Raw genomic sequence first — 21,652 nt, 5'->3', positions numbered from 1 at the left:
TGCCTTAACTCAACAAGTACCGTGACATAATCAGACAATAATCAACTATGTGTCATTATGGTCAATGTTACCCCATGCAAGTAAGTGATCAAAGGCACCCCACAGAGTAAATCATTAGTAATAAATGCCTAGTTTGACTTTATGATACAAAACTCAATACTTACAATGGTAGGTATAGCTAAGCAGAAACACATTTCTGGCAAGCTACTTAATATTCACTGTGAACCTTTTACTTGAATACCACTACGTTAGTTTAGAAGTTATTTAAACATGAAAAATAGCAACAAACTATGCTTATATTTTAACACGTTATCCGCACTGCCCACGACCATACTTACTTGTTCACTGCGTCAGAGCACCATTTATAAAGGTTGGTTTAAGGTTATCATATGTGTAGATTTCGATAAATTTATTTTAATAATACATAACCGACTACTCATAACATATTAGTTAGTCAGGTTTTGTTCGTAGTCCAAAAGGGTCAACCCTAGCACTTTTCCCTATTCACCCCAACGTTAGGTTGAGCGAAAATTACTAAATAAAACGACATATTTTCAAAGACAAACCGAAGTTCACACCGCTGGAAGATTTTTTGTGTAAAAAATTAGCATGGAACATATAAAAAAAGTGCTATCGACGTTCAAAAGTCGGTTTTGGTCCTATTCAGCACAAATTACGGTAGTTCATACCCGTTCCGACCCCATGAACCCAAAATCTTCAGAAAACGATGTACTAAGTAGCCCAAAGTGCAGCGCCGTCTCTAGGTGAATTGGGTTACTAATTTATGCAAACTACTTAAGTCGCAATAGATGTCATTTCATTTAGTATTTTAGAGGTAACTAGTAAAGATAATTTAGTTTTACAATTGTGCGAAAAAAGATTCTCATTTGGCGAGATTTTTTAACCGACTTCCAAAATTCAAAAGGTTATAAATGTATAGTTTTTTTTTAATATCACTTCTGGTCCTTAATATCATTTCAAACCCCACAAATATTACCGGCAAGCTGACAATGACATTAAGTTTTTTTGAAATAAATTTGTGACATATGTGGGTAGTTTAGTAATTATAAGCACCGACTGATTGTGGGTAGGTTTATATTTTCGCTCTCTGCTAATAAATCTTGTATGGAACGGACGTGTTTTCTTTGGTGCCTCTTCATCAGCGCTGATCTTCGGCTGGGAGCATACCTTAAAAATTAAATGCCAAAAAAAAAGTTTATCCGCCATGTCTCTCGCTATACCGTCATCCTCTAAGTGCCACTTGCACCAACGAAGATGGAGGATTAACCTGAGGGTTAACCCACTATTTTACATGGAATTTGACAGTTGACAGCCCACTAACCCTGAGTTAAGTGGTTGGTGCAAATGGGCCTTATAAGATTCATATACGAGGTGGTCAAAATGTGCCTATCAGAGATAACATACACTAGAGAAATTTCGTTGGGTACCACACGGCGGGCGGGTGGCCTAGTGGTAATGACGTTAGCTGCGTAAGCTGAAGACCCGGGTTCGATTCCCGGCTCGGCCATCAGTAGGCCTTGTCGTTTTTTCTTTCGTGTATGATATCTATTTCAATTTATGTATGTATGTATGTGAACACTTTATTGTACATAAGACAAGTTAGGACTAGGGATGTACCGAATATTGACTTGGCCGACTAGGCCGACTACCGACTAGTCGGCGCTGGGGTGGCCGATTAGTCGGCCGACTAGTCGGCTAGTCGGCCAAAACAGTTTTTTCAACTAAGTTCACATTTTGAATGTCGTTTTTGGTCCTTTGTTCGCGCTTTTCATAATTTTTTTACAGGTTCAAATGTCTATGAGAATATTTAGATAGATTTTCCATTTTTAACAACCGGTTTGGCATAGTAGGTAATGAATTAGTAATCCTGCCTATGAAATTGATAGTCCTAAGTAGGACATTATTTTTGTAATATCTGATATTTGTTGTTTTGACTAAGAAAGGCATAACAAATAGGTACACAATACAACCACATCAGCTGTTGATTTATTTTTGTACTGTTGTTCTATCACTTATGAAGTGCCGACTATTCGGCCTTTTTTGCCGACTAGTCGCCGACTACAAAAGTGGCCGGATAGTCGGCTTTCCCGACTAGTCGGCGACTAGTCGGTACATCCCTAGTTAGGACATATAAATACAGTATAGTTATGGTGTACAAAGGCGAACTTATCCCTATAAGGTGTCTCTTTCAACCTTTGAGCGAATTGAGAATTTATTATTTATATAAACTTGAAAAAGAACAAATCAAAAATTATTCAATAAAATAATTTTATTTCTTCCCTAGTTGTATAGTTTCATACTTATGATTTTTATTTTAAAGTAATCCATTTATATTATAGCAATCATGGGTGAAACGTGGAGGTTGACAGAAGTGTAATTAACATTTCTAAATGTTGATTTCTTGTATCTAGTCTAACTACGAAGCAATACATTGACGTATAAATTGCGTCCATATACAGAGAGGTCATTCATAAAAACATCACTTTAGGTAAGTTATATATCTTTTATATACAATTTGACAACCATTGACCACACATCCCAATTCACCCCTCTTCCGACCCTAATCACCCCCTTCGTAAACCTATTCACCCCCTTTGCGACCCGATTCCCCCCATTCCTGATCCTATTCACCTCTCAGGCCGCGGATATTTATCCATCAAATTGAAATTGAAAATTGAAATTGAAATCGTCTATCAATGAAAAGAAAATTGTAGTAAGTATGTATGGAACATAAACTTTAGAAGTGTAGGTATACAGTGTATATGTATATGTATACTATACACTACATTCAAAAGGATAACGAACAAATTCTGAGCAAAATTTCACACAAAAATAAAGTTAAAAGGAGTAAATAATACAATAAATTTAAATGCCAACTTTGACAGACATTTTCATGCCCCTAAATATATTATTTTCCCTGGAACTACGGAACCCTACACTGACCGTGACCCGACGCGCTCTTGGCCGGTTTTTCTTCTCAATGAAATGCAGAGATAATAAAAAATTACACCTCCCAATTTTTTTTTTTTGCAAAAATTTCATTTTTGGCACAAGCTTTACCTTAGCCGACTGTACCTTTCTTTCAACAATCATCTATTGCTCTCCGAGATGTTTCTAAAAACCGCTTACTCAATGGGGATACGACGTTTCATAACAGAGTTCCTCTGACCACCTTTCTGCTCCATCATCAGATCACCTCCATGATACCATAATATTGCATTGTCACGTGATTTACATTATGTGTGCAAAATTTCAGCTCAATCGGAAACCGGAAAGTGGGTCAAATTTAGCTTCTACGTTTTGACCCAAACTAACAAGGCAAGTTGAATAAAAGCTTGTAAAAAGGCTTCTGATATCAGATTTGTAATAAGTTTAGTTGTCATAGTTTAAGAACAGATGAGACAGACATATGCAACGACAATATAATACTGCACGTGTTTCGTGAGATGTCAAATCACCTCATACAATTTACCGCTCTAAGGCAACTAAGGTAGGGTTTGTTATTGCACTTTAATTACATATTAATGATTTCTAGCCCGTAAGATATATATTTGCTTTAACAATGGATAGATAATTATGCGAGTGAGAGTGTAATTTAGATTTTTATAAGGAAACAAATATTTTTAAGCGACCCGATCAGATATTTATACGGATAAGGACCCTCCCACATCTACCGTCTCGCGATCGTAGCGTCGGGCCAACTGTATGGCTAAGCCGCGCCGACGCGACGCGGCGTCTTTTTCCATACAGTTGGCCCGACCCGACGCTACGCTCGCGAGACGCTGGAAAGAGAGACTATGTTTTTGCCGGTCACGAAGCATCACAATTTTTTGCCGGGAATATGTCGTCATATACTTATGGCCCCTATAGAGAATCGGATATGTTGTCACGGCCGTTCATAGTCATATACGTATGCTGGTGACTGTTCCATGAACATCTGGTCTAGTTGAATGGAGAAGTGCCATTCAAAACGAGCGTTACTTTCTAAACAACGATGAACTTACGGTTACTTAGGTACGTGTTCGTGGTATGCACAGGGTAATCTTTAATGAAATTGAAACATTTTTTTATATACTTAAAAATTTGCACCAGAAGCACACCATACGGAATATTGTATTTAATAAATAGGTACTTATATACCCGCCCGCATTTCCCTTTCTTCTATTCTAAGTAAGAATCGATTAATAAGTATCTAAATATGTAAAAATAAATTAAATTATAATTGTTTACATACAACCTGGTTGACAGAATTTGACGTAGGTGCTGTCATATATATTTTTAAAATGACGTACTGTTAATACCAGCGTAATGAAAATTTATTCCAATGAGTAAAAGAAAACATGAAACTCTTTTCAATTTAACCGAAGTAGAATGAAATCATTTATACTCATTCGGTTGTGTTCGTTATTTTCTTTAATAATGTGATATATTTTTATTTCTTTTTGATGCACAAGCCATGCACCTTTACACTTTAAATGAGATTGGATCTCCACCTGACATTATCGACTTACCCTATTTATTTTGAGCACAGTTTTACACTGGTATGGTTTTTCGTGTACGTACACGATTTTCTGTCAAAATATTTGTCAAATTTAATTGTCAACGCGGAGCGACCGGCGACACGTCTGCCTCCGATGAGCCGCTCACGGCATCTAATCGAAAGGAGAATTCTGACAGCAATGGCGAATGTATGGAAATTTTACGATAGTTTAAATTTAAGGTAAAATTTCTTTGTTGCCTTTGAGAGGAAAAATATAAAAAACCTCAAAACTTGTAGTCCATTTATCTGGCTTTCAGAATCACATAATGTTATAACTAGAGTATTGAATTTTTTTAACAAAGTTTACTAAACGGCGACATACGTTTTTCTCATTTTAGATCAACTTTGTGTGGGTTTAGTTATTACACCGTTAATAATTGGAGATTGTGAATAGTCAAAAGTTGTAGACACACTCTTTAAGATAATAACTACATTTATTTTATTTCATTTAATTTAGAAATGTGAGCAGCATTTGTTAAACGCCGAATGCACTTTTCGAGGATTTCGTACGACCCCCTCTTAACTAATTGAGCTACGGAAGCCACGCCGGACATCACAAATCTTTCCATGCCTTTCCTTATGTAAATCCAGAAGCGTAAATTTTTCCATTTTTTTCCTTTAATATAAAAATGTTTAGAATCGTTAGCAGACGTTTCTGCTTGTTAAAAATAAATTTAGTATGGGTTAGCACATTGTTACTGGTGAATTCTCAATATAACTTGAGACTCCAGTGCCGTTACAAGATGTAATAGTCTGTCGGTAGATGGCCGTAGACGTCACCCCAAGACGTGTGTACATAAGGAAAGGCATGGAAAAATTTGCGATGTCCGGCGTGGCTTCCGTAGCTCAATTGGTTAAGAGCCTTGCACGGATTGCAAATGATGCGGGTTCAAGTCTCGCCGGAAGCGTAAATTTTTCCATTTTTTCCTTTAATATAAAAACTGAAATAAATGTCATATACAAAGAAAAAATTACCAAGGCCTCCAAGTGTCTAATGCTGGATTCGAACCAGCGTACTCCGTTATAGCCACGGATGCCTCAACCACTCGGCCAACTGGTCACGGCGGCAAGGGTCGAAATTTTCAAGTATATGACACAATTACCGAAGGCTTACGGCGCCTCCTCCAAAAAAATACATTATAAAATTACATTTGCCTTTCAATATTATCGATTAAATAATTTTTCATACATTTCTTTTTTATTTTTAAATGGGAAACCCTATTCGGGTAAAATAAGATGGTCACAAATATGTACACGCAATTTCATGAGTTTCATGACCATATAAACTTTAATGCTAACAGCGGCCATTGGAAATAATTCGACTTCATAAGATTTAACATACAAAGTGAGGACAGCACCAGTCATGAGCTTAGTAAATAACGGTTCTGCTATATCATTTTGAGGTCCAGAACTTAATTATACAGGCCTATATATTTATAATATTCGTACTAATATTATAGATATATAGGAGATAGTTATTTTATTTTTTTATTTTATAGTTAAACGGATGGAGAGTGACATAGGCTACTTTTTCTCTTTCTAACTCCCTACTTCCCTAAACTGGGGGGTGGAAGTTTGTATAGTTTCAAATTTAACGCGAGCGAAGTTAAAAGTTAGTGCACATATTATATGTAATTTTAGCCCAACATTATGTAACAAGTGAAACAATAATTAAAATACTATAGATAAGATACTATAAAATAATTTGACACTTGATTTATAGTAATGGGAACACACCATCCTTTTCCAATTTATGATTTTCTACTGTGTAAAAAAAGAGACAATAAAATAAATAAAAAAAGAGACAATAACAAATGGTAAAAATTCAGAGAACTTAAATAAATCTCACCTAGCTGCAGTTCGGTCGTCATGTTCGTAGAATGTGCCCCGCTTCGGAATGTACTGAGGGTTACTCCTGTCTTCGTCATCATCTACTCGCCTCTCCGTCTCCTGAAAACATGTGCAAGACACAGTCAAGTTAAGATCATAACCTTCAGCTATGAGTATACTGATGTGAGTAGGGTAACAGAACAATCCCGGATTTTGTAGATGTGTGCCATTTTTTTCAAAGTTGTCCACTCCACTGTTTTTCGTAACATGGGTATTTTTTATGCGATTCATACTCAGAATCGGTCAGGTCTTTCGATCCTGATAGGAGAAAAAAAGTCCCATGATTTTCATACATTTTTCAGACCTTCCATTCCGCTACCGCCATACAATATGTATGAAAAAATGGTAACAGAATGGGAAAAAACCTTGGGACACTTTCATCAGGATTGAAAGAACTTGTGATTCTGAGTGGAAATCACATAAAAAGTTCCAAATCAAAAAAGGTTGGGGTGGACAAGTTTGAAAAAACATGGGCCATATACCTGTTACACAGTCAAATACTAAACTACATCACTATCATACACAATAATGCACCTACCTTCATTTACATTAAACACATGATGTGGTACTAGGAATTCCATGTCTTGAAGTAATAAAATGAAATTATTTGACTGTTATTTCCAATAAGCATGCAATTAGAATTAATGATCTTAGAAGAAATATGACAATTAGAAAGGATTAGAAACTGCATGAATAAATTACCTGACTCTCAGGGTCCTGATCAGAGTGTTCGGTGTCACTGGCCGCCGAATCGTAGTCCGACTCTGGCCCATCCTGCAAACCAGCCACCTTTAGCAATTGCATGACAACAAACAAGTCTTTTGACTTTGCTCTCAAAACAAACTAGTCTCAAATTCTACGTGGCGTCACCCGCGGCTAAAATTAAAGTCTAAACACATCAACGGCGCCGCGGAGAGTGGTCCCAATCGTGACCTCATTTGCGAAAAGAAATGGTCACACCGTCACGCGAATGCACCGGTGAAAGTGCCCGCGTAATACTAATAATGGCCAAACGAAAGTTGATTTTTGCCATTGTCGCTGGCGGTCAGTGTTTCTAACTCACGTTTGTCGAATTTCGCTCGATTTCCTGGGAATCTGAATAATCTCCGGAGTCCCGTCGCGCTACGACCGACATGTCGCCGCCCTCCGGTTTTTGCAAGACCTCCAGTTTTATTGATATAAATGACTCCAAGAAATTTAAACGATTAAACTTCCACTGTCCGTGAAATCCCCTCTCAAACAAAATGCTTACACCAAAGAGTATAACCACTAATAAACAAGTGAAGATAGTGAAATTGTTTTTTTTTTTTCTATCAAAGTTTTTTAGCGGCCATCAAGGTTTACGTTTCAAATAACGCAGATATATTGAATGAATCATATGAATATATTTAACTGCCGTTTATTTCTGACGAAGTTTTCAAGTCAGTAAGAATATTTATATATAAGTATTTCAATTCAATAATTGTCGGTCTTTATTGTAACTAAATGTGTACCTTTCCAATATTTTTCATTGAATAAAAGGAACATGGTACGTAAAATGGAAACGAATGTTATCAACCTCCATTTTCACATAAAAAAGAATGCGTTCCTATTACACATACATTTGAAAACCATATAACACTCTGAAAATGTTCATAAACACAAATATTACATGTTATATGCACATCACACTGTGTATTAAAAAAATTTATGATATAAAATTTGCAAAAGACAAATATGCTGACATTGCTGACGTATAAGTGATAAGTGGAATGCAGCTATTTTCTGTGTTGCCATATTTAAATTGAGATGTATATCAAAAAAATGTCAATTCGTTTTCGTTTCAGTCTGTCAAAACAGATATTGAAAGTTGTTTGCAGAAAATTTTGTTTAACTTATATTTTATATTAATTCGTGAAATACTTTGGTACTCTGAATATTAACACAAACAGATCGTTCATTGCTCTCGTTAAAACAATGGAAAAGTAAGTATAGGCGGCTTTACAAACGATTATGACGAAAATATTTTCCACTTGCTAAAGTTTCGTTATCCTTTCCTAGCGTAAATCAAACTGACGATGCGAAGACCATACAACTATTAAGCAAAGGTATAATGGAGCTATATGAACCCCCTTTAGCGACAATAAACACGCATTTAAAGGAACTCACGTAAGTTTAACTTAAACTTTTTTTAACCCGTGTCATCTCAATAAACTAGTGCTTAAACATTTTTTTTTCCATAGCTTGTCTTGTAATCTCGCTTTTTATTGGCATGATCACAGTAAGTATAAATAGGTGTTAAGAGGCAGGAAAATCTCATGTTGGCTTCGTCTAAGCAAATCTTTAATAGAATAGCAGTTGTCAATCCCATTGAATAACTTACTAACCTGCTAACCTCTTTGAATTTTTAGCCGTACTCGTATCGCCGCTGGCAGTACCAAACTATACGAATATTCGTCTTATTTATCAGACACTACTTATTTAAGAGAAGATATTGTTATGTTTGCAAAATTAGTGTTACCGAAAACAAATCTGTACTACTGTAGAAGGAATGCCTACATAATGGCCATCAAAGTTTTTAATCAACTGCCTGCTGAACTACGTAACTTGCCTTTGAATCGATTTAAAGCTCAACTCCACCAATGGCTTACTCTTAGAGTATTTTACTCAGTAAACGAGTTCTTCGCTTACAATGAGGACTCTTATTATTAAGACATTAGTTAGTAAGTTGCATGTTAGGTATAAGTAGTTAAAGAATTTTGAATTCTTGACTGTTTAAAATTCGCACGCCTGGAAAGGTGTAATATGTAGAACTATCTAGTATATAAGACCATTTTGTAACCATATTACTGCGAATAAACCATTTGTATTGTATTGCCTTATGGTATACCAAACTATGGCAGATAAAGGGTCAAACTATGGAAAATAATCCATTGTGTATACCTCAACTTAAACCCCATATGAAAATATATTATTTATTTTTAACCCTTGAGCTATCTTATTTATGACATCCTTTGAGCCTTTTGTAATGTATGAATTAGCTACACAGGTGAAAATATTAAATATTTCCCCCCTTCCCTAATCTAAAGATTTTAACGCTGACAGCCTTATATATTTTAGAAACCTGCAAATTTGTTAAAAAAAACGTTAATCTATTCGAAGAAAATAAATACCATAGTTCAGAAACGTATAACCTGCGCCAACGAAATAGAGTCTTTATGAATGTCCCTGCGACGCTGCAAATGTTCAACAAAGGACCTCATGCAATGGCTATGACGATTTTTAATAAAATTCCTCAAAATATATTAAGCGAGAGAAAATACAAAATTTTTGTAAACAAACAAAAGTCCTATCAACTGAATTTGTGCCCATATTCCTTGCATGACTTCCTAGGAGACCAAATTTAGCTGTAAGTGCATGTTGTTTTTGTTTTGTTTTGTTGTACTATTTATAATATATGTAAAAATGCTACACCCTAGTGGGGTCCATGTTTGTACCTACAATCTGTAAACACCTCTGTAAAATACCATGGTTGCATTGAATAAATGAATATGAATGAATGAATATGAATATTTGGTACGTTTCAGGGAAAGACAGGAAGCTGTCCACAGCACACTGACATCGGAGAGGAGGCGGCTAGAAGACTTGCAGAACGATGCTATGGTTGATGCACTGGTAAGTATTCTCATATTTGATTCTCCATTTTCACAACACCTTTACAAAAAAATCCTTTACTTCCCTGTTCATAGCGATCAAAGTTACACTTTTTTTTATAGGACACAATTTTTAAATTATTTATTTAGCATAATATTTAAAACCTGGGGGTGTGGTATGCTAGTGACGGAAGGATCTACGGAACTAATTTGTTCCATGTATTGTCCTTTGAGTCCTCGGCACCCGAACCCTCCTTGGAACTTTCACACTCCTTTTTGCAGTGCAAAAGGGAGTGTACAGTCAGTCAAAAAAATGGTTTACCACTTTTCGACCTTATGTGTTTCAAATAGAATCGAAAAGTGGTAAACCACTTTCTTGGCTGACCGTACAAGTTTCTAATGGGTTGGCAACGCGCATGTGACCGCTTTCCACAGGGCGGACTGTATGCTTGTTTGCCACCAACATAGTATTAAAAAAAAAATTATTCCCTCTTGCATGACGTTTAAAGCATTACTATGTGGATTCTGCGATGATGGAGACAAGGGTTGGCAACGCATGTCAGTGACTGCTTACCAGCAGGTGGGCCATATGCTTGTTTGCTCTTTAGTACATGCAGAGGAAGTCAAATATCTGTGCTATCTCTATGATAAATTTCTTCTTCCAAAAATGTTTCAGCTGGCCGACATAGCAACGAATAGGGAGCGACTGGTGACCATCTCCAACTCAATGATGGGGTTGCACAAGAGAGTGCAGTCACTACAGGTATTTATGTTTTCAAATCACACATTAGGAAAGGGGACTTTTCTTCACTGTTAGGAGGGATCAAAATGGCACTTTTCTGTTCAAGTACCTACTTTTCTCTTTACTTTTTTTTTAATTTATTTATTTACTGTAAGTTTTTCTTAAATTACGTTTACAAAAGTGCCACTATTGTAAACCTCTGGGGTTTATGTAATAGTTGGCGAGATCGCGCGGTCCGATCCGCGTTTGCTTAAAACTTAAAACTATTGTTAGGTAGGTACGTTATTTTCCTGTTGAAGCCGTAATTGTATTCTTCACTGTGATTACTTCTCAGCATATTTCCACTGCTGAACATAATTATGCCTCTTTCATGGATTTCCATTCTGTTCTATAAGCGGCGGTTCTGTGCCAAGTCGGCCCTGCCGTCTTTTTGATGTCGTCCGGCCACCTGGCTCGTGGTTTCCCGTCACCTCGGCTTCCCAGTCTAGGTCTCCATAGCAATACTAGCCGGCCCCATCGATCGTCAACTCTGTGACAAATATGACCGGCCCATTCCCACTTGAGTTGCAAGTACCTACAAAATATTAATGCTACAAAAAGTGTTTGCATATCAAAAATATAATCCATAACCAATTACTTTTAACTTTTTCCCCATACAAAATGTTACGACTTCTTGGCAAGCAAATTACTTCCACATTGTGGGGCATGGACATGTGAAGATGGTTCATTGTGTCCCATATATGGATCCAGTCCAGTGCCCTGTAATAGTATTTTATGCAACTGGTGGTTAAAAGAGGTCAAAAAAGGCGAGTGGCGTGGGTAACAATTTGAGGCGGAGCCGAAAATTGTTAATAAAGACGCAACGAGCATTTTTTGACTCAGTTAAACACCGTTGCATACAATAATTTTTCTACGACCAAGCACTTACTTTGAAAGAAAATTATAAATTCAATAAATACCTACTTTCAGTCATCTTAGTTATCTAGTGGACCACCTACCATTTCGAATATGCAGTTTGAGTGCAAACATGAAAATAAAACTGTCTATGGTACATGGTTCTTTGAAGCCTGGCCACTAAGACGAATCGAGTCGAGTTGAATCGAGTTCTCATACATTTGAATGCGATTCGACGCGTCGCCAATGATCGCAGCAGAAAACGAACGAGTCTCGACTCTGCGAATGCCAGGCTTTATCTCACATTCTAAGGTTGGCAACAATGTACCTATTTCATACAATATTTTAATTTTCTACGATGAAGTGATTGGTTTGTTAAGTTGGTAGCAATGTATTTACTGAACTGTAATAGCTATATATCGGGCTACTGCTACTAAATATTTTCAGGGTATAGACTAGATAGACTTGTCCTGACATCTTTTATGTAGGGGTTTAAAGTACTATGCACGACCTTGTAAGTCACGAATAACCGTACGGGAGTAGAAAAACATTTTAACATATCCTGATCTTTGGTTTGTTTTCAGGCGAGAGCGGCAGCGGTGGAAAAAGTGGCGAAAAATCGAGCCACAAACCAAAATAAACCGGCCGCCAGTTAGTATCAGACAAATATCTCTTAACCTATAAATATGAGGACCAAAAGGACACATTCCTTAACTTAGAAGCTATGAAATGTACAGGTAGAACAGTTTTGTAGATCTAAAGTTTTCTGGAAACATGCAATGGAACAACAGAATACTTATTTAACTATACATATAAATGTAAAGAGATTACATCCCTTACTACGCTGTCGCGTTAATCGCTGACACCAGCGGGCGTACATTAGTTGATAAACTTTATCGCATCGGTGCGTCTCTATCGCACTTACAAATAGTGCGAGAAGGACGGCCTGACGATAAATCGTTTTCCCCTCACTAGCTCGGAAACACGTGTTTTGTCCTTTAATACCAGCGGGTAAAAACGCATTTTATCCACTAGTGGGTAAAGTAATTTGACCTTGAATAAAGACAAATTAACTGCTGTAAAGTTGATAAAAGTAGGCAAATCTAGTGATAAAGATGATTTACCACCTGTGGAAGTACTGGAAGCAGTGATAAACGCTTTTTTTGCGTTGTAGTTTCCTCGCTATAGTGAGGGGAAAAGTTTTGTGTTACACTCGGGTGCAAATGTATTTTACTTCTCGTGTGTTATAAAACTCGCAAGTTCAGGATTCTATTCTCGAACCACTCGCTTCGCTCGTGGTTCAACTATAGAATCCTTTCACTTACTCGTTTTTCAATTCCACACTCGGCGTTAAAATACAACTTTGCCCCCTTGTATAACAAATAACTATTGTCACGCGACGCGCCTGCTGAATCGCTTCATCATCACTTTGATTCCTTATTACTTAATATTGTCTTTGGTTAGCACGATAATTGCTCATGAAATGAAACTATAAACGAACGCTGTAAGGGACCATCCACACTCATAAGACGCATGTCTCGGGGCGCGCAACGGACGTCTCCGCCACGCCGCCTGAATGTAATTCAAAAAACGTCTCCTCAGTACATTTTGTATAGGAAGGACGTAAGACGCGCCCCAGGCGGCGTGGCGGTGGCGTGGCGCGCGCCGCGCCGCCTGGGGGCGCGTCTTACGTCCTTCCTATACAAAATGTACTGAGGAGACGTTTTTTAATTACATTCAGGCGGCGTGGCGGAGACGTCCGTTGCGCGCCCCGAGACACGCGACGCTTAAGTGGGAACGCTGCCTAAAGTGTTCGAAACGTCGGGATGTATTGTTAATTCATTATATGCGATATAATCAGTTTCCATAGTTTAATTTCACTACTACTTACCAGCGGCAGTGACAATCGTTGACAGTGGCGATCGAAATGTCAGGCTCTGCCGGAATAGCAGCCATCGAAATAAAAAAAAATTGATCTATTTAGTCATCACCTCCCATTTGATACTTTGTCTAATGATAGATATACATATCGTCACTACTTTTAAAAAAACTTGTATCTTCGTCTGTCAATGAAAAGAAAATTGTAGTAAGTATGTATGGAATGCTTATAGACTTACTGCGTTTTAACTTTGAGGAACAGCGTGAGATACGAGATTTTTTAAAAGTAGTGACGATATACATATGCTTTCATGAACAAATACAAATTAGTCAGTCTCGAACGGGACGACTGAATATATTTTTCAGTATTTCGAGGGTTTACTGGTGATAAGTCGAGATAATTTGTCCTTGAAATAACAACATGGACGACCGGTCTGGCCTAGCGGGTAGTGACCCTGCCTGCTAAGCCGCGGTCCCGGGTTCGAATCCCGGTAAGGGCATTTATTTGTGTGATGAGCACAGATATTTGTTCCTGAGTCATGGATGTTTTCTATGTATATATTTGTATATTATATATATCGTTGTCTGAGTACCCACAATACAAGCCTTCTTGAGCTTACCGTGGGGCTCAGTCAATCTGTGTAAAACTGTCGTATAAAAAAAAATAACATTGTGGAAATTACACATAGTTCGAATTTCGAAAACCAGTTTGCTCAACTTATCGGGTTTCACCAGTAAACCCTCGATTTTTATATAGAGCACAAATAAAAACCATAATTTTGAAAGATCGTGTATTTTGGTAATTTTTAAGCGACATAAGTAATCATTAATTAATAGTTAGTAAACTAAAATCATTAATATTAAGTATTAAAAATCAAAATGGCAGTTATAGACTGATATAATACATTGTAAGAAATACTGTTACTGTTCCAATAAAGTTAACTAAGTATGCTTTAAAATTACACTATTTGTATGGAAAATTTCTAGTTATAAAAATACAGAGCACTTTCCATTTAATCCTACAGTGTTTATCACTCGTGTTTAATTTTCTTGTAAAATGTTGTGTTATTTTATGCCTAAAGGGTCCATCTGCAATAAGCACGTTTTCATTTGAAATTCCAATACAAATTTGCCCTTATTGATTCCTAGCTATATTTCCGAGCTCATATAACCCGGCAAACTTCAAATCAAGAGTGAACAGGCATCTTCTGGATGAGCTCACTCCATCGTAGGCCACGTCAGGCCTTTGGTTAGTCTGCGACCAAGAGTAAGCCCATTTATAATTTTAATTTCACGACTTAGGGCCTCTCCAAACCTATCGACGAGGAATCGGCTTTATCCGGACAAAAATCGTCGTTGCTGAACGCTGAACGCATGTTCATTTTATCGAGCGATTTTTGGTCTAGGCTCGATAGGTTTGGGGAGACCCTTACCCACTGTAGGTAGGCTCAGAGTCTGTAAGGCACGAGATAGCTCTAAGATTTTTTTTCTACAGTTTTCGCTATGGCAACTCTGAATAAGTTACCATACAAAATGTAGAAATTCATGCGTTTTGGGAACCTACAGTAATAATCGATTAGTTTAGACTTTACAGAATCTACTCGAAAGCACGCAAATACATTTAGACAGAAATTAGAACACATTTTTTTTTAAACTGGTATACACGGGCATTTTCAAAAACCTAAAATTAGTGAAAGTTGTTAACAAAAATTAACTCGAGGTCAGTTTTGAAATTTGTCTAAAAACCAACTTTTTTCATGTTCTAAATGTAGATTATTGCTTGTAGTTTACTTAATTAATACAAAAGCAATATTTTTAACCGTCGCCTCATATCTCAAGAAGGACGGTTATCAAGTCGTCTGTATGTTTTTTTTTTTTATTTTTTATGTTTGTTCCTCGATATCTCCGTCGTTCCTGGACCGATTTTGAAAATTTTTTTTTTTTGATTGAATGTATATACATACAGATTGGTCCCATTTTTCTCAGAACCCAGTTCTGATGATGGGATCCTGGAGAAATCGAGGGAACTCCTCAAATCTGAAAGGCATACATATGGTGATTTTTGTGTTAATAAAGGAACAGCATGCATTTAGGTACGGAACAGTGACATTTGGTGCAGTGGAACTGCTGATGATGGCCAGAACGGAACTCTTCAAATCTGAACGGCACGCTTATAGTGACTTGGGTATTTTTATACGAACAGCATGCACTTTCGTACAGAACAGTGACATTTGGTGCAGTGGAATTTCTGATGATGGTCAGAACCGAACTCCTCAAATCTGAACGGCACGCTTATAGTGACTTTGGTATTTTTATAAGAACAGCATGCACTTTCGTCCAGAACAGTGACATTTGGTGCAGTGGAACTGCTGATGATGGCCAGAACCAAACTCCTCAAATCTGAACGGCACGCTTATAGTGACTTTGCCATTTTTATAAGAACAGCATGCACTTTCGTCCAGAACAGTGACATTTGGTGCAGTGGAATTTCTGATGATGGTCAGAACCGAACTCCTCAAATCTGAACGGCACGCTTATAGTGACTTTGGTATTTTTATAAGAACATCATGCACTTTCGTTCAGAACAGTGACATTTGGTGCAGTGGAACTGCTGATGATGGCCAGAACCAAACTCCTCAAATCTGAACGGCACGCTTATAGTGACTTTGCCATTTTTATAAGAACAGCATGCACTTTCATCCAGAACAGTGACATTTGGTGCAGTGGAATTTCTGATGATGGTCAGAACCGAACTCCTCAAATCTGAACGGCATACTTATAGTGACTTTGGTATTTTTATAAGAACAGCATGCACTTTCGTCCAGAACAGTGACATTTGGTGCAGTGGAACTGCTGATGATGGCCAGAACCAAACTCCTCAAACCTGAACGGCACACTCATAGTGACTTTGGTATTTTTGTAAGAAAAGCATGCATTTAAGTTCAGAACAGTGACATTTATTTAGTTATGCTTGTTAAGCATATGTTTTGAAGTCAAAGTTTGTCAAGCTTCGATTTCTTATAATATAATCGGATTCATGAGGCATTGAGGAAACTCCTCAAACCTTAACGTTATACGTATATTCATTTGTGTTTCCATCTAATAATTGAAGCATTAAAAGCAGTTTTAAAAAATACTTACACATTTCTACATAATCCAACATTCGCAAGTAGCTTTCACCAGAACCCGAAAGGCGACGGTTTTTTTTTTCTTAAAAATTATTATTGAAAGTTCATGCTTAATTTGTCATGACAAAACTGACATTGAGTTATTGTTAACAACTTTCACTAATTTTGGGTCCCATATTTTGAAAATGCCCACACAGCCTATTTTCACAGTATTGGAGACTAGACATACAATGCTTAAATAAAAGTTTAAGAAACAGCTATCACACCAGATTTCGGTCCAATACAAATACTTTTTGGCACTGTACTGTAACGGTCCCTTATAATAATTCTAATTGCATTAGGGTAAGTATTACCTTATTCACTAAGTACACGTTAAATATACCCACTAGTCAGTCCAAGACTTGGCAACGATTTTGACAGTATCGTCGGTGTAAAATTTTATTTTAAATGTCAAACTTCGATGAAATTATACTACCAAGTTTTACTTAACCTTTGCATAGACGACATTTTTTTCAAAGTTGTCCACTTTTTTTGGATTTGAAAATTTTTATGTGGTTTCCACTCAGAATCGCGAGCTCTTTCAATCCTGATAGGAGAAAAAAAGTGTCCCAAGGTTTTTTTACCATTCCGTTACCATTTTTTCATACATTTTGTATGGCGGTAACGGAATGGAACTAAGTAAGTAAGTAAATATTCTTTATTGCACCACAAGGATAACAGATTACAAATAGCAGACATTAAACATAGGTAGCAACAGTCTTATCGCTGTAAGCGATCTCTACCAGACAACCTTAGGGTAGCAGGAAATAAAGAATAGACATTTTGAAAATGGTAGTGCAAGAAATAATTAATGGAAGGTTTGAAAAATGTAGGTATGAAAATCTTGGGTAATTTTTTCCTTCTATCAGGATCGAAAGACCTCGCGATTCTGCGTATGAATCGCGTAAAAAATACCCATGTTACAAAAAAAGTGGGGTGGACAACTTTAAAAAAAAATGACCCGGCTATCAAAATCATTGCCAAATTATCTTGGCCTGACTCTATAGTCTGTATTTTCAGGTATTTACGAGCCCCAATGCAAATGATATCGTCTAGTCACACTTCAACGTGCGATATTTATTTCCGAAACTGGTATTTAAACCCAGATTGACTTTGATGATAAATGGAATACACGACACACTAAGCCATTAAAACTAGTTTAATCTTGCGCCGTACAAAATGCCCTAATGTTATATGTTTTAATATAATCATATCATAAAAATGACATATCTAAAGCAAAAAAATACGCCTAGTTCATATTTGAGGCATAATAGGTCGTCTATTTTAAATAAAAATAGTTTAGTAAGATTAATATTATACAATAATATTTTAAATTGAATTAATAATATTATAAGTCGTCTGATATGATATACGGCTACATAAAAAGGTAAATTCTGTAAAAAATATAATTATTCTACAACATTTTTATACCAAAATAGCAAGAGGTAAGTCGGTGCCTGAATCAGTGAGGAAAATTATAATTTCCAGTAACAATAGCGGCAAATCTACGTTCCAAAATATCCAAAGACCTTTTTTTGCCAAGATCTACGGCGCATACAATCATCCAGCATCAACTAAAACACGGAACCGTCTCCTGTTTAAATAAATCTGGCCGTCGAAGAATAACTGCCAAAGAGAAAACAGGATTTTGAGGAGCATCATCAGGAAAAATCGTCATGCAAGAGCAGGAGAACTTACCTAACTATGGCATGACGCGATCAAAATAAACATTTCAGTCGATACCTGAAAGACAGTAATGAAAATAATGGGCTTCGGTTTTCACACCGCTAAACAGAAACCATTACTTACTCAAAAGCAGAAAACTAACAGGTTGAAATTTGCACAAAAGTACAGAAACTGGACTGCCGATCAGTGGCGAAAAATAATATGGAGCGACAAATCCAAATTTGAGGTCATAGTTGGCGATGAACGAAGTAAAGTCATTCAAGATAAAGGAGATGCATTTCACAAAGACTGTCTTGAACGCAAGGTGTAGATTCCAGCATCTTTAAATGATTTGGGGCTGTATGTCGGCACAGGGTGTGGGATGTCTGCAATTTATAGATGGAACCGTCAATGCAGAGAAATACAAAACCATCTTGGAATAGAGTTCACTACCGTCTATAAGAAAGTTCAAGTATATAAATGGATTTACTTTTCAACGAGATGGTGCCTTATGTCATACTGGCAAGACAACGATGGAGTGGCTGAAACAAAAACAAATTCCTACCATATCATGGCCATCCAGCAGTCCAGACTTGTCTCCCATAAAAACTTTGTAGTGGTAAATGAAGAAAAAGTTGCGAAAAGATCCTTCTAAATCCAAAGCTGATTTTAAGGAGAAACTTGTGGGTGTCTGGAATGGAATAACCCCTGAGGAGTATAGACAGTTGGTAGATACAATGCCGCTCAGAATTAAGGCCGTTTTAGATGCAAAAGGTGACGCCACCAAGTGGTAGTTGTTCTTTTCTGCATCGGCTACGCTGAAGACGAACATTTTTGCGAGTGTTACATTTGGTGAAATTATGTTTTTTTGTTTACTAGTGAGGAAAATTGTTAATTTATGTTTTGAATAAATAAAATATGCATTATAAGCTCTCTTGTTTTTAACACGCTTTTATTAGGTCGTCGTGTATGTAACTATGTATGTAATGGAATCTAAGGAAGCTAATTTAACCATCTTCCAGGAGTCGTAGCGTAATGAAAATTGGCAGCTATATGTAGTTCCGATGACAATACAATAATATGGTACTGTTGAGCTGATCTGATGATGGAGTCGGAAGATATGAACTGGAACTACATGATGGAACATCGTATCATAGCCGTTTTTGGGTTTCTTAGAAAAGTCTTGTAATGAACTTTGACTACAATTAGGTTTCAAGGTCTGATGATGAAGCCGAAAGATATGAACTGGAACTACATGATGGAACATCGTATCATAGCTGTTTTTGGGTTTCTTAGAAAAGTCTTGTAATGAACTTTGACTACGATTAGGTTTCAAGGTCTGATGATGGAGCCGAAAGATATGAACTGGAACTACATGATGGAACATCGTATCATAGCTGTTTTAGGGTTTCTTAGAAAAGTCTTGTAATGAACTTTGACTACGATTAGGTTTCAAGGTCTGATGATGGAGCCGGAAGATATGAACTGGAACTACATGATGGAACATCGTATCATAGCTGTTTTTGGGCTTCTTAGAAAAGTCTTGTAATGAACTATGACTACGATTAGGTTTCAAGGCCTGATGATGGTGCCGGAAGATAAGAACAGAAAAAAGGGGGGGACTCGAGGGGGAAGCATGAAAGAAAGATCAACGTAGTATTTAAAATAAGTTGGGTTAGCGTTTTCTTGTGACCTTTCAGAGCAAACAAAGGGGGCTTGGGGGCGAAGCCCCCGCATAAAAGAAAGATCAACGTTGTATTTAAAATAAGTTGGGTTAAGGTTTTCTTGTGATCCTTAAGAGTAAAGAAAAGGGGGGCTCGGGGGGCGAAGCCCCCCGCATGAAAGAAAGATCAACGTAGTATTTAGAATAAGTTTGGTTAGGGTTTTCTTGTGACCCTTAAGAGTAACGAAAAGGGGGGCTCGGGGGGCCAAGCCCCCCCGCATTAAAGAAAGATCAACTTAGTATTTAAAATAAGTTGGGTAAGCGTTTTCTTGTGACCTTTAAGAGCAAACAAAGGGGGGCTCGGGGGGCGAAGCCCCCCGCATGAAAGAAAGATCAACGTAGTATTTAAGATAAGTTGGGTTAGCGTTTTCTAGAAAGATCAACTTAGTATTTAAAATAAGTTGGGTAAGCGTTTTCTTGTGACCTTTAAGAGCAAACAAAGGGGGGCTCGGGGGGCGAAGCCCCCCGCATAAAAGAAAGATAAACGTTGTATTTAAAATAAGTTCGGTTAGGGTTTTCTTGTTACCCTTAAGAGTAACGAAAAGGGGGGCTCGGGGGGCGAAGCCCCCCGCATAAAAGAAAGATCAACGTAGTATTTAAAATAAGTTGGGTTAAGGTTTTCTTGTGATCCTTAAGAGTAAAGAAAAGGGGGGCTCGGGGGGCGAAGCCCCCCGCATGAAAGAAAGATCAACGTAGTATTTAGAATAAGTTTGGTTAGGGTTTTCTTGTGACCCTTAGGAGTAACGAAAAGGGGGGCTCGGGGGGCCAAGCCCCCCCGCATTAAAGAAAGATCAACTTAGTATTTAAAATAAGTTGGGTAAGCGTTTTCTTGTGACCTTTAAGAGCAAACAAAGGGGGGCTCGGGGGGCGAAGCCCCCGCATGAAAGAAAGATCAACGTAGTATTTAAGATAAGTTGGGTTAGCGTTTTCTAGAAAGATCAACTTAGTATTTAAAATAAGTTGGGTAAGCGTTTTCTTGTGACCTTTAAGAGCAAACAAAGGGGGGCTCGGGGGGCGAAGCCCCCCGCATAAAAGAAAGATAAACGTAGTATTTAAAATAAGTTGGGTTAGGGTTTTCTTGTGACCTTTAAGAGTAACGAAAAGGGGGGCTCGGGGGGCGAAGCCCCCCGCATAAAAGAAAGATCAACGTAGTATTTAAAATAAGTTGGGTTAGGGTTTTCTTGTGACCCTTAATAGTAACGAAAAGGGGGGCTCGGGGGGCGAAGCCCCCCCGCATAAAAGAAAGATCAACGTAGTATTTAAAATAAGTTGGGTTAGCGTTTCCTTGTGACCTTTAAGAGCAAACAAAGGGGGGCTCGGGGGGCGAAGCCCCCCGCATGAAAGAAAGATCAACGTAGTATTTAAGACAAGTTGGGTTAGCGTTTTCTTGTGACCTTTAAGAGCAAACAAAGGGGGGCTCGGGGGGCGAAGCCCCCCGCATAAAAGAAAGATAAACGTTGTATTTAAAATAAGTTGGGTTACGGTTTTCTTGTTACCCTT

The 21,652-nt window shown here is 37.5% G+C and overlaps 1 protein-coding gene across 2 annotated transcripts in view; it reads right to left on the bottom strand.

Moving 5' to 3' along the window:
- LOC125242074 (translation initiation factor IF-2-like) overlaps positions 1-7,720 on the bottom strand; it is a 93,557-nt gene extending 85,837 nt beyond the window's left edge. For both annotated transcript variants that reach the window (XM_048150776.1, XM_048150777.1), the window contains exons 1-3: positions 7,515-7,720; positions 7,154-7,225; positions 6,411-6,511 (exon numbers count right to left, since the gene is read on the bottom strand). In XM_048150776.1, the coding sequence (XP_048006733.1) occupies positions 6,411-6,511; positions 7,154-7,225; positions 7,515-7,586 (245 nt within the window). In that variant the 5' untranslated portion in view covers positions 7,587-7,720. The remainder of the gene's footprint in view (positions 1-6,410; positions 6,512-7,153; positions 7,226-7,514) is intronic.
- Between the last annotated feature and the right edge of the window lie 13,932 nt (positions 7,721-21,652).

Source organism: Leguminivora glycinivorella, unplaced genomic scaffold, assembly GCF_023078275.1.
Source record: "Leguminivora glycinivorella isolate SPB_JAAS2020 unplaced genomic scaffold, LegGlyc_1.1 Scaffold6, whole genome shotgun sequence".
Lineage (NCBI taxonomy): Eukaryota > Metazoa > Arthropoda > Insecta > Lepidoptera > Tortricidae > Leguminivora > Leguminivora glycinivorella.
This window is presented reverse-complemented; position numbering and strand designations above follow the sequence as displayed.